Genomic DNA, 15,118 nt, shown 5'->3' on the forward strand with positions numbered 1-15,118 from the left:
AATAATAATCATGTAGTAATAATGTTTACACTTTAGGTGGCCAATAACAAATTAAAAATACATATTACTATAATTATAAAATACCAAGAAGTATCAACGGAATATGCACTTTACAGAAGAAATGAATAGAAAGAGAAAAAAATAAGCATGATGCACGGGCAAGTGTTCAGGATGATTATCTAAAAGCTCACTTCTCGCAAACTGAATAAAAACTTATATCGAGATAAACTTGGCATCATTTAAGTTAACATTCTACCTTTATTAACAATGAATTGTCCATCTGTCAGGACTTAACCCTTTATACCAAAACGTATGATATTCAGGCTTTGACATTAATTTTTTATTGTTTAAAGAAAATGCAAATTATTCGTTTACAATTTCCCATTTGGTCTTTGTTGAGAAAAGTTAGAAATTAATTTGAAGAAAGGAAATCAAAAATTTGGCGGACAGTATCTAACTTTCAAACAGAAGATCACATTTCTTTCTATTTCAAGAAGTTCATTTTTTTGTCTTCCCATAACACCTCGGCAACGATTAACAAAGTTCTAATTATAGAAATTAATGCTTGCATTTCAATTATTTATTTTTAAGCATTATTTTCACTGACTGCTTCGTAGTGTGTAAGCCAGAGAGTATTTCCATTGTAAATCTTGGAAAGGTAGTGTGAGAGACCTCGTATAATGATAAAAGCTTTCTGTTTTAGGTTAGTCCACATTCTGGACATATTTACAGTTACTTTATTATTTTTATTTATTTTTGATTTATTTTTTTATTTATTTATTATTTACTTCACATATAAGGTATTAGTTTGAATGTTTCTGGTTTGGATGGATGAAATCAAAACACAGGCTTACAAAATAATCATGCATACATAATAATTTTTATCACATAAAATGATGTTAGATATATAGCACCTTACCATAGCTTGAAATTCCAGTTTCGAATCAGGCATAGTAAAAGGAGGGTGTGTGACTTGCGGTGTGGTATTCCCCCTTACCAACGGTTTATTTCCAATTCGTCTAATGCCATTTCGTTCAATTGCCGACTTGTCTACTATCATTTGGTCTACCATCAGTTCGTCCACTCACCACATGTTCTACTCTCATTTAGTCTGATGCTATTCCGTCTAATAACCAGTTGGTCCAATAACAATTTAGTCCATATACCATTGGTCTGTGCAAAATGAAGGAAAAGAAACTGGAAATAAGACCAATCATTAGACGAAATGGTAATAGACGAACTGGTGATATGACGAAATGATGATTGGACCAAATGGTTATTGGACCAAATGGTTGTTAGACGAAATGTTGATGGACGGAATGGCATTAGACTAAATGAGGTAGACCATGTGGTGAGTGGACGAGTTGGCAGTGGACGCATAGGCAATTTACCCTACCTATAGGTTTAAACCTCATCCCAAAGGGGGCTTTTATTGGCACTTAATTATTGAGACTGCAATGCATGTATTGCTTTTTATTTTATACTATGCACTGTTATCATCAACGATCAATCATCTACCGCCTGCATGCTTGGCTGTTGAGGTGGATGAGGTGTTGTAGTGTCGTGGTCACACCCCCTTTGGAGCCTGATCTAATCATCACAATCGCCCTATGAGATCTTCATTATCATTCTAGATGCTATACGTGACAGACATGGAGGGAAAGAGAATGAATATAGCTGAGAATGTATTTATTTAAGAAAAGGGAAAATAGATCGTGCGTACTACCTTGAAAGCAGTTCGTACAAAGGGGGCTATGTATAGGAGAGAAATATTGTGGATCACGCAAAACACGCTCATTATGGAGGAGGACCACAGACAAATATCATGTCATATACGTATGGCAGGGTGTCGATCGGTGTCCATGCATGTTTGTGAGGAATATTATGATGTTCGACCGTAAATTATTGGGGAATGGAAACACACGCCGTCCCCACCTAATAATAATATATTGGGGGATATATCCCCCTATTTCCCCGGGATCGACACCCATGATAAAACAAACGGCTCTGAGCGAGCAAGCAAGCGAGGAAATAAGCATTTCTTGTGGAGTATATATTATTTTATTACCAAAAATACACCATCCGCATGATAAGCCGATCGCCATAGAATATCTCTATAGATTTAGATGATTTGTTTTATGTTCCATAGTTCTTTATTCAAACAATCGTCACGACCAACTTACAAAAAATCGTTTAGTAGAATTCAACCACTTATAAACAGATTCTGCATCTTCTTGTGACAATTTGAGGCATTTAGGCACTTATAGTTGCCAATGGGAATCGCCATCACTTTACTGGAATAAGATTAATCACTGCCCCATACATAGTAATCTCGAAACCTGGATTTTACCAATGAGCTAGCAAGGAAAGGTTGAAATTTAATACGGAGTGGAATCTTAATTAATAATTGCAATTAAACAGGGATCTAACCACATCCCTTACTCTACACACTAATATACAGGGATTCAAAATTGAACCCTGGTGGTATATAGCAGCACCTCGAGGGGTGCTGAGTGGTGCTCATTTTGGGCAACTTTAAGGGTTCAATATTACTCTACCATGTGAGTAAATTAAAGCAAACTCGACACCTCGAAAATCCCCAATTAAGAAAAATATGTCATGAATGCATAATCATTATAATGGCAGGAAAGAGAATCTTCTCCTAAACAATTTGATACCATATTTATGTGGTATGTCTTCACGCTTGGAGAATCGGTAGGTATTCTTTGCGGTGATGTATTTTGATATGCGCCACAGTATAAGGCATGACTGCAATGAATGAACCCCGGATGCCAATTATGTCATAATCGTACATGTGTAAGTAAACATAATCATTTGCAAATCCCTTTTCATTGAAATTAACTTGAGAATTAATAAAAAGTGTTTGTAAAACAAAAATTGAAATATTACTGAAAAGGTGATTTGAAATTGATTTTAATGCAACTCTTGTAGGATTATGACATCATTGACAACTGGATTCATTCATTGCAGCGGTGCCCTACCCTGGCGCATATCAAAACTTACATCACTACAAAGAAAGAATACCTTAAGCGTTAACACATATCATATGGTTTCAAATTATTTGGGAGAGTATATACTCTTTCAGGCCATATAATCATTATGTGTTCATGACATATTTTTTACTTTAAATTGGGGATTTTTTTAGGTGTCAAGTTCTTTATTTTTTTTTACTCACACGGTATAAAGGGTGCAGAAATGAATCACGTGATAAAGATTAGTAGTATACACCTTAAAAGGTTTCAAATTTGCACCTATTAGCATGTTAAGGGTGGAAACGAGCATTTCATGGTGCAAATACTGAAAAAAGGAGCATTTATGCACTTTTTGCCACTTAGAGTGCTACACCCCAAAAGATTGGTACAAGCATTTCATTTCGGTAAAAAAATTTCTTGAAGTGTGGAGAGGGGCCTAAATGGATTCTGTATAAAAGGGAAGTTAGATTGCGAGAAAATATAGGCCTACAAAACATATTCATAAGAGGGAGGAATAATCACCCTTGCACGAAAAGCAGAAGCTTTGACTTCTCATCAAAGAGAATTGTAAAGTATGCCTATATTCTACGTCTACACATTGTGTACAAAATGAAATAAATAGCCTTTCAGTTCGAAAACTGCAATTCTAGCGGGCCCTGCAAAACATACATGTTTTTCTACCCTTCTCCAATCTAAATGTTGAGCGCCGAGAAAGAAGGCAGAAGGCCCCATTAATATATAGGTCTTTGGTATGACTTGATGACTGGATCGGACTCACGACTTTCCGTTCATGTGGCGGGCGCTTTACCACTCAGCCACCATGCCCGGGGGTTGAGAAGGTGGTTGACAAACGGGGAACGCGAAATCAAACAAGAAGTTTCTTCAATTTTGTTTAACTGTGAAAGAAAGAAGATTATAAGTAAGAAACGTGCTATTAGTAAATTTCTCATTTGCTTTGAAAATATTCATAATGCTTTATTTTCCCTTAACTGAAATATTCTTCTTTATATTCACTCCCTTCCTATACATCTTCTTTCCCGGGGGGGGGGGGGGAGGGGTCGGAATTCTGCCTCGTGACTATGCCATCAATACCAAGATTGTTATTTTCATTACTTCAGATCCGGTTTATTTAGGTAAATTTGCAGATTCGTTTAATCATACCACACAAGGTACCATTCGTGTCACATCGTCCGCTAGTAGGTCTACAGAAGCGATTTGCAAGTATTTTGCATTCGCTGTGGTATTGTGAAGATAATCAGATAAAGACAAGAGATAAGTGGTGTATCATCACCCAAGCATGTGGGTGTCCTCTATCGCAAAACAAGAGCGTAGTGGGAAGTATAATTATTTTCACCCCCGTACCTCTCACTAGCTATTCATCATGTTTTTTTTTATGAAGAGTATTTATTTGTAAATCCCGAACCACTTCTCGCAAAAACTGTATTCCAAAACGCCTTCTCTTTATACCCGATACCCGAATGCAACTGATTAGATATAATTGAAACATGACATTTGATGTTAAAAACCGTGACTTGTTTTGAAATCACACCAAGAGATGCAATGGGATGTTATAAAAAAAAAAAGGGGACTTGTCGGGAGAGACGATTTAGTTCTCTGTTGACTCAAGAAGGAATACATTTAACACCGATTTTATACAATTAATAGGAGCCAATTAATGCTAAACACATTATATTTATGGTCAGGTGTATTCTCTTACTGACAGTGTTGTACAAGGTTCTGGGGACCGTTTTATGAAAGTTGTCAGCACTGACAAGTTGTCTTTCTCCGACAGTTACCATAGAAACAGTCAGAGGCTAGAGCTTCTCATCCAATCAAAAGCAAGGATTTCACTGAAATAGTCAGCACTGACAACACTCCCAGTAACCATGACCTCTGTTGCGATCAATAGTAACTTTATTAAAAAAAACCCTGAAGAGTCAGAAGGCAATGAATCAGTCACACTGAAGGGGCGTTATAAAACGATTGCTACGAATACTGACTATTCAAGTATTTTTTTGTTTTGTAGTGATCTTTATTATTCATTCAAATAAATTTCATACATACATAATCAAGAAAATATAGAACAAAATGATAATTGCAGCAGTGCAATACACAAATTAAATAACAGTGTAATAAACACAGCAGGCAAATTGTATCAGAACAGAGACATAATCCGAACTCATGCAAGTATAGTATATGCATATTTTTAATCGTTTAATTTGATTTCGTGTTCATTTCACTGGTGTGACTTGTCGTGTTTGACAGTTCGTCTGATGCTCAGAAAAACGGAGGGAGATGGCCTCTTATACTGCACAAACGCCAGTGTTAATTTAACACCAGCCTGCTATCTGTATCGGTCCACACCAGAGAAGAGTTGAAACAATTGACACCAGTTAAGAATCAAACCAATATTGGTTTGATAAAACTAATTGGTGTTGCTTGAATGCCAAATTGGTGCTGGCCTAACGCCAAACCGGTATTATTTCAACACCTCTCTGGCATGTGGACCGATATAGATACCACATTTCCTTAATTTGAATTCGTTTTCTTGCTAAATATACAAGGTTTTTTGGTTACCGCCTCCCCTCCCCCTCTCTATTTCTTTTTCAATCACTCGAATTTCCTATTCTCACTCTCTTTTTCTCTCCATCACCGCCCTCTCTTCCCTTGAAACACGTCCTTTGGCTCAACCAAAAAATGAAGAATTACTAAAATAGAAAAGAGAGACGCAGTCTTGAAATTTCTTTGCATTCCAAAACAGATCAAACCGTTGTTTCTCCAATATTGATCGCGTTCAAGCTGCTTTCGAAAATAAAATTTTAAAAAGGGATGTACAAGTATTTATAGTTTCTCATATCCGGTCGTCCATGCTTTTGCAAGTTAAATGTTGTTTCCATCTTTTTTCTTAGAAATCACGTTGCTGTATTTTTAATTAGACCATTTTTATTCCTTGAGGTTTCTTATCCTTTTCTGAATCACATCTCATCCCGCCCGCTATATATCCACGCTCATCACTCTTGGAAGAGTAGGACTTTTGCAACCATACTTTTCCTACTCAGAATCATCTACATCTGATTTTATGTAGAATTAATTCAATTTCAATTCAATTCATTTATTTCCATATTCAAATTCAAATTGTACAATATAAAAACATGATAAAAATACAAACAAGAATGAAATCAATTAATTGATTAATTAATTAATAGCTGTAGATTAAAATCAAATCCCTTCAACAGAAACATTCAAATCCTAAACGTTCACTCTCGTTGGTCATCCATTGCAAAACAAATCATGACAGGTCGACAGCCAATTAGCCATTTTATTTCAGAGCTGCATTCAAGATGAAGTACGAGCGAGCAGTCCTGACACACCTATTCGATTTTCATCAAAAGATGGCACTCCTATACAAGTCAATCTGCATTCTGGAATCCGCTTTGAAAAAAAATCAGATAATTATGTTCAGAACCAATTTAGCAGTATTTCATTTATTTTATTTAAAAAACAAGAGTTTTGTGATAATTGTCTAAATAGAGATTCGAGGAAAGATCTGAAAAACACACAACATTTGAATCAAAGAAAAACGAAAGAAGATAAATGGTGATGATGGTCTTACACTCATGCACATTTTCAAAACTTGGAATATGATGACTTGTGTCTCTGTGATTTAATGTTCTACATTTTGGTACATAAAGTTTGCACTGGAAGTATTTCAATTTACGTATTGTTGAAGTTGTTCACTTTTTTGAAGCAATAAGTTTTTTTTCTTCAAAATACCAGATAGGTGATAAATACGTTTCTATAAATGTCTGAGGTAAAGCAAGGTAAATAAACTGTAAGTAGGAATATGAAATAGGGCATTTAGTCAATTAAAATAACTTCAAATTTGTGACGACACACCTCTTATTTTAAGAGTGATCAATGTATGTATATAGTCAAGATAGTGCGATTGTGTGAAACGGGGTGACATGTTTAAAATGCTAAAAAAAAAAAAAAAACCTGTTTTAAAACACCACTTGGACTTATGTGTTGAAAATTTTGCTTTGATGGGATGGGATTTTAAGTGTCTTTATGTGTCACTGTACTTTAATTTCTTAACTTGTGTATTTTTTCTTCTATCAACAAACTCTTAACCCCACTCATTTTTTCTTCCACTTTATCCCCCCCCCCCCTCTATCGCTCTCTCATATTCCTTTCCTCCCTAAACACAGCTGTGCATATCAATCCATCAGAATTTTCTCAATACAAACGTATCTGAGTGTTGTGCTTACTTTTTGTGCAGGAGAAGAAACACTCACAATGAGTTGATTAACATGTACATGTAATAGTACCTTTAATGAAAGGGAAGTTTTTCACTTTCACAAGCAACATGTGTTTACAAATAAGTGGCACTGTACTCTTTGGGTTGCACATAAAGATGAAAATCTACACTTGGTAAAGTTGAACAGAAGTATAAATTTGTATAGATAATTTGCTGAAAATGAAAATATCTCATGAAGTCACATATTTCATGTGTGAGTATATTTTGTGGTTGAACTTTTGTCCCCATTATCCTCATGGACGTACATGGAGTATAACCCAAGGATCAGATGTACCAAGTGTGAACAAAATTGATGCAGAAATAAAGAAATGAGACCAAGTTGAATACAAACTTGACCTTTTGACCCAAGGATGACCTTTGTCCCTATTATCCTCATGGACATACATGTGGTATTACCAAAGGATCATTTTAACTCAGTGTGATCAATATTGATGCAGAAATAAATAAATGAGAGCAAGTTGAACAAAAACCTAAAAAAAGGATGAACATGACCTCCAGATATCATTTTACCTTTTGACCCCTAGATGACCTTTGACCTCATCATCCTCATGGGTTCACATGTGGTATTACCCAAGAATCATATGTACCAAGTATGAATATAATTGATGCAGAAATAAAGAACTGACAGCAAGTTGAACAAAAATTAAAAATTTTGGAGCAGATTTACTACAGGAAAACTGGTTACTAGGTCTCTGCCGAACTTTGTTCAGGAGAGACACAACGTTTTTTATTACAACCCTGGTGGGTGTTTCATAAAGCTGTTCGTAAGATAAGAGCGACTTTAAGAACGACTGGTGATCCTTTCTTTTGGTAAATGGTATACACCATTGGCGATGGTTTAGCGCGTAAGAAAGGTTCACCAGTCGTTCTTAAAGTCGCTCTTAACTTACGAACAGCTTTATGAAACGGCCCCCCGGTGTGAAACCCCTCTAGGTTACAAGCATGTTGGGCAGGATCAACAGTTTTATAAGTTAACAACTTGATGACTTACATTGTCATTTATTTTGCAAAATAGATTGTTACACACCAAGCACACTACTGCCTGGCTACTTACTCTTTTACAAAACATTCAGAATCAGACATTCCTGGTACCATGATATTCATACTTGCCATTTGCCAAGTTCGGCTGAGTAAGTTTCTTGCAGTTCTCAAAATCGGCAGCAGTGTGCATTCAGCTCGTTGGCCCTATGTGTACTGCACCAGCATTTATTCACCTTGCACAACAAAGTATTGTGATGTCACATGTTAATTCATGCAACGGTACATTTTGGATAGTACATGTGCAATGGTACTAATGTTGCACACTCAGCCTTCTAAACAAGCTTCCAAGCCATTGTACAATAGCTAACTAAAGCTAAAAGTCATAGTTTGAAGCTTGGAAAAAAGTGAATGATTACCAAGTATCATTGATTAATGTGGATGTGCTGATAATGAATGAGGTTATATTTGTAAAGCACCTGTATTTGTCTCAGCTAATCGCTCATGAAGATCTATATATATATACAATACAGGCCTTCCAACACAACATTTGATTAAAAGTTGATGTTTTTACTTTATAGTCATTTACAGGTTGGTGAATTGGATCATCTTGTAAACACATGACCATGGATAAAGGCACTCACAGATTCCACTCCATGAATATCAGAACCATCACATTGAGGATCAGTGTCTGTTGATAAATTCTCTCTCAGAAACGTTCTATCAGGTATCCTCTTGTTCATCATCTCCGAATGACAAGAGGCTTGAATTCTTTACCTTCTTTCCAGAACTTTCTTTGTCCTTCCTTTTCATGTTATTTTTCTTTTTCTTTGATGAAGATGCTTTTAAATCAGATGTGTCATCAGGACTTCTCTTGGTTGGTTTCTTAAAAATGATTCTTCCATCTGCAGGTTCTAGTGGGAAAAGAAGGAAATAAAGACAATTTTATGAATAAAATGAGCTGAAATTATTGCATTAATTTCTAGAAATATGAATGATCTAAGTACAAGCCATCTTTTTCATATTAAAAAAGGCAATATGTGTCAATTCACTTATTGACTAGGTCATGCCATGGTAATTCATTGGATTCGATCTGAAGTGAATGACTTATAAAATTATTCTTATAAGAGAACATTCTTATTGATTTTCACACAATAATGCAGAACAATAACCCCCCAAAAGTCAAGTTCCTGAATTTTAGAAATATATATGTGTTAATTAAGCGTGGGGGGCATAAATATTTGGGACATTTTCTTTAAAGTAGCTTTAAGTAGTTATAGGAAGAGGATCTTAATTCCAAATAAATGGCAAAATTCTAAAAAATCAATCAATGAAAAAAAAGTTCTTCACATATATTACTATCAGCCATTTGTAAGCTTAGACTGTTTACTGTTAGAATGATAATAAAAAATAAAAATCATTGAAACTCTACCAAAGGTTAATTAAGTCGGGCTTCAAACAATTAGCCAATGGAGAAGAATTACGTTTAGATAATGCTGTAAATCTAGTGCCTTAGTGGCCTGTACTGTACCGTCAGAAGAATAAAAAGTAAATGACATTATTATTCATCAGTCAAATATCTCTTATACCAAGATATGAAAGGAAATCGATGAAAATGAGCTAACATATTCATCATTACCATCATCACTTTCACCTTCCTCTTTCTTCTGATTTTCATTTATCTGTTTCTTCTCTTCTTGAACTTGTTCCTCTGTAAGATCGCCTTTTCTAAGAACTACTACTACAGGCTTCTCATCCTCCTCATCTGGTCGGTCTGGTAAGTCATCAATAGAAAGAGTTGCTTTCTGCAAAAAGATGAACAGTAATTTATTAAAGGCTGTCTGCACTAGTTTAATATGCCATTATGTATCCAAATACACTATATGTTTTCGACAGTGGCATATCTAAGAAAAACAGCACCCAGAGCAAGAGCAAAAAGCCCCCTTCAAGCAGTCAGTACTACATCTGCAGTTAAGGCAAATTTCTTTGTCTTCTTTCAATGTTCGCAATGCACCTTAACGCCCTCTACCTTTGACTTAACGTCTATATGTGTATTATACCAGAATAAACCCATTCATAGACTTCGCCCTTACGTAGGATGTATGCATATAATATATATATATATATAATAATTATCAATTGTAACAAAATTAAAGGTTTATTTAATTATCAGCATTGTTTTGGAACAGCAAAGAGCATAGAATAATTTTTAATCCAAATATATCATTGTATAGCGAAATTCAGTAATCGTTTGTAATCAATTATGTAGGGATTTTCTTTTAAAATGTAATTAAGCCTTCTTGCTGAAAAATAACTAAGTTTACAACTGTATAATTATGTTAGCTTTGTATCTTTAATTATTCTTCACTGTTCAGGTATAAAAAGTAGTAACAATTACCACTGTTTTGGCTGAAAAGATTTATTTCATGACTTTAACTGTTGTTAAATTAAGATTAAATTTTATGGCCAGACAAGCTCCCTCCTGAATCTTGAGCTAGATTGATGAAGTTTTGCTTCATGCTCAATTACATACCAGGCTACTAGGCCTAATAGGAAGAGATTTCTGCACAAAACTCTGCTCAAATTCTGTTTATTCCTGCTGCGACAGGGTGAGCATGTGTAGTAAAGTTTGAAGAAATTAATACTTAGCTTACATGCATGTCGTTATTTTGTGTACGGAGCTACAGAATGCATGGTCTGAAAAGCAGAAGTTCGAAAGTTTTGGAAGTAGGATGGGGGATCGGGTGTCTGGACACTTTGTATTTTTGAAGCCTTCTTTTTTGTCTTTGGATTACCCTAAAAGTATGAATTCAATAGTTGTAATCATCTTCGATTTTGTTCTCTATAATATTTCCTATATTTTGTACTAAAAATTGATGAAACTTCGCCTGTAAATTTATTCAAATGACTTCCTAAAATTGATCGTCCGGACACACAACCTGTCCGGACACACAACAACTGGGTATACTGACTAGAAGAATTTAGAGTACGGAAAATACTGACTTTACCGAGATACGGAAAATACCGACTTTACCGAGATATTGAAAATGCTGAAAGACGAGTGAAGATACAGAATATACTGACTTTACCAAGATACTGAGAATACCGAGATGAGTGAGGATACTGAAAGTACTGAATACGGAAAAAATACTGAAATCACGGAGATACTGACTACGGGAATGACTGAGATATTGCATATTCTGGCAAAATACTGAAATTACCGAGATACCAAAAATACTGAAATTACGGAGATACTGAATATTTGGTCTTCAACATGGTTGTGCAGTTCTACGAGATTTAAGTTATTGAGAAGGAGCAACGAGTCAGAAGTGAAAAAAGACGGACTTTACACCAACTGGTTGTATATTGCAGGCGAAACAAACCAGCTCGTCAGTAAAGAAAGTCGGTTCGGCTACAATATACAACCGCGTAGCCAGGATTTCATTTTGGAGGGGGCGGTAAATGCACGCGAAGCGTGCCAACACTTACAGAGCGCGCGAAGCGCGCTCCCTAGGGGGTGGGTGCAGGGAGGGGGAGTTTCCCCCTCCTTTTGCGAAGCGCGAAACTTTTGGTGTTTCATAAATTAAAATGAAAAGGAGCCGTCTCTCTTGTCTCTAGTACCTATATCAGCTCCAATTCAGTTGACTATATTGTGATTTTGAACCTTGTTTTCAAAAGTGATTGTGAACGCACAAAAAGGAATTAAAATCATAATAACCCCGCGCGAAGCGCAGAAGCTAAAGCGTTTTATCAATTTTTTTGCCATGAAAAGGGTCCCGAGAAAAGGGTATTCTCAAAGATATATTGAATACTTCCCTTGGAAATATCAATTTTGATTACAAACAATTTAGCGACAGTGCATATCTTTATCTCGCAAAACAGAGGAAAAGAAGTGTATATGCATGGAGGAAGATATTCCTCCCCGCGCAGAGCAATAAAACTCTGAAATTTCAAAGGGCGGACGTTTCATCAAATGCAGATATATCTAATACCCCATCGGCTCTAATTCAATTGATTTCCTAAGATTATTGAACTTCATTACAAGGAAAATAGTGCGCAAAAAGTTGAAACTTCTGTGATTTATTAAAATTATATAAAAAAGGATGCCTAATTTCTTTGACTTATCCTGAAGCGCTTCATTTGAATTATAAAGAAACCTAAGTGTCATTCAAAATTTCACTCTGAGGGCAAAAAACAGGACAGGAGATGAATGTGCAGGGAAATAACATGAAGATTAATAGAATTTGAAAAAAAATATTGTACTTTTTTATCTAATACGACACGAATGTTATACATTCCTCTTTTTAAATTGGGAACCTGTTTGCCCCAAACTATGGTTGTTTAGTAATGATCTGAAAAGAAGGAGAAGTTGACTTTATGGAGGTGACGGCAGAAATTTATATAAAGATTTTACCCGCCCGGAGCCGACCCGACCAGAAGTTGCGCGATCAATTAAAAAAAAGATAACTTCATATACTTCGGCCTAACCTTACTCTAATTCCATGCCCTATTCTATACATTTGAACTTTAACTGGCAAGAAACACACATAGCTGAGGTGGAAAAGCAGGGTTAGAGAAAGGGTGGGGGAACAATGGAGAAACATCAATATTGTCATTTAACCGCGCGCAGCGCGGAAGCAAAATTCATATATAAATTTAGAGCAAGAGTGAAGAAGTTTCTCTTTTGAGAAAAAAATAAAGAATAAAAAGAAAAAAAAACCCGACAAAGCTACCTTTCTTCCCTTTCCTCCCTTCCCTTTTCTTTTTTTCTTCTCTTCTTTCCCTTCTTTTTTTTTTCGTTTTGGGGATGTTTTGGGGGGGGCGACCGCCCCCACCGCCCCCCCCCCTGGCTACGCGCCTGACAATATATATATATATACGGTATATTACCAATCTTCCAACAAAAAAAACAAAAAAGTAGACAAGTTGGCAATTGGCATAATTAAAAATAAAAGTAAAACGAACTGAAATAAACCATCCAATGACTGGTTTAAATTTTGGCCGATACAAAACTTCAAAAGGAGAGCCGCCGCGCCGTTTAGTTCCACATCTGTCAAAATTTTCGAAGGTAGTAAATAAAATAAGGAAGAAGGGCCGTAGCCGTAACTCGTAAGCAGGTAGAGCCCACTCAGATATAATATATACATGTACCGCGGAGCAGTGCAGTGGCAGCAGCTAGCAGAAGCGGATCTAGAGGGGGGGTTGGGGGGGTTGCAACCCCCCCCAAAAAAAAATCCGGGGACCATTTTTTTAAAAGAGTGGTGTTTTAGATGCAAGAAAACGCCATTTTCACACACAGATTTTCAAAAATTTTCCCTACTGTGGGAGGGGGGACACCCCCCTCCCACACCCTCCCCCCTCGCTCGCTCCGCTCGCTTGGACTCGGTCGCTACGCTCCCTCGCATACCACCCCAACCCCCCCCCTTTATAAAAAGCTGGATCCGCCCCTGGCTAGTACTACTACTAGTAGCAGTGCCAGTGGCAATGCCGCCATGCCGGTTGCGCCGGGCCAAGTGCAGGAACGCCGCTGGAGCTTCAGAAGTTACTCAGTCTCAGACAGAGACAGAGTCTAGACTTGATAAATAAAATTTTATTTTTTAAACTGGCTAAATATTAGAATTAGAACAGTTTCTCACCTTTGTATCGACTGATGGCCCTTCTTTGTATCCAACATCCTTCTTGAATTTTGCCAGGAAACTAGGCTCGGCGGGCTTTATGTAATTTACTTGACGTTTTGCTGCCATATCCTCTGGAACGAAACGGTTTTCGGTAATTATGGAAAGCTAAAGTCAGTAGCGACCATAGCGACGTAATTTTGTTAAGAAATATTTTCATAATACGTCAAATTTTGAAAATAGGTAACTTGTCCCACAAAAGATACATTTTTTAATATGTAAATTGGTACAAAAATATAAGCCTATATACTAAGGTTGGTGGTATCCTTGATATTCTGAATTCTGAGTAAGTTGTTATGGCTAAAGCCCGCGGGGCTGACCGGCATAGCATCTCATAGGTTCGGGTCATATCGGGGAGTCCCCCCTGACCCGTAAAATTACGTCATTCAGAGAAATTCATATAAAATCAATATGATGCACATCTAGCATGTGAGAACATTTCATCACATGGGGGCCATCTTATAAAGAGTTGTGATTGATCCGATCAATTGAGTGTTGTGGCCCAGTGGATTATTCTTCTGACTTTGAAACAGACATGACAGAAGGTCGTGGGCCCGTCGTGGGTTCGAATCCCAGCCATGGCTTATTTTCCTATTCAGCAAGAAACTCATCCACATTGTGGTGTACTCAACCAATGGGTACCCGGTAGGAAGAAATTCCTTGAATGCTTGAGCGCCTAGGCAGCTCAGCTAAAAAGCCGGGGTAATATAATAGCAGGACCCGCTGGTAGAACAGTTTTCGAAACTGAAGTGGCTACCCTGGGTAAATATATCTATATCATTATCATCAATCGCAACTATGGAAAGCCAGCAAAGTTAACATATAAAAAGATTATAGATTTGAATGTATATCCATAAATTAATTCATTGATTTCTTGACAATTTGGTGTGTTCTCCTTTTTTAAAAAGGACATTATGCAAATTTCATGTCGAAAAAATGATGACACTAATGGATTTCCATAGAGTTACGATTGATTGGATCAATCATAACTCTTTTGTAAGACGGGCCATGAACATGAATTTGACCTATTACTGGATCAAGTCCAGTCAAAAATATCCTTTGATCTTTTCAGTAATTCATGGGGATTTTATTAGTTGCCCAAGAATACCTATTATCACTGTTGCTGCCCTTCTGGCTGGCAAAAATTATTTTTA

General features: G+C 36.5%; 1 protein-coding gene across 1 annotated transcript; it reads right to left on the reverse strand.

The window, feature by feature from the left end:
• Positions 1-6,084: 6,084 nt before the first annotated feature.
• Positions 6,085-14,096, reverse strand: LOC129253740 (uncharacterized protein KIAA1143 homolog). The gene is made up of 3 exons (XM_054892164.2): positions 13,926-14,096; positions 9,929-10,094; positions 6,085-9,203 (listed from the first exon to the last, which is right to left on the reverse strand). Exons 1-3 carry the CDS (start codon positions 14,031-14,033, stop codon positions 9,013-9,015), a joined length of 465 nt encoding a protein of 154 aa, XP_054748139.2. The 5' UTR covers positions 14,034-14,096; the 3' UTR covers positions 6,085-9,012.
• Positions 14,097-15,118: the final 1,022 nt, after the last annotated feature.

The sequence above is a fragment of the Lytechinus pictus genome, chromosome 2 (genome assembly GCF_037042905.1).
Source record: "Lytechinus pictus isolate F3 Inbred chromosome 2, Lp3.0, whole genome shotgun sequence".
Taxonomy (NCBI): Eukaryota; Metazoa; Echinodermata; class Echinoidea; order Temnopleuroida; family Toxopneustidae; genus Lytechinus; species Lytechinus pictus.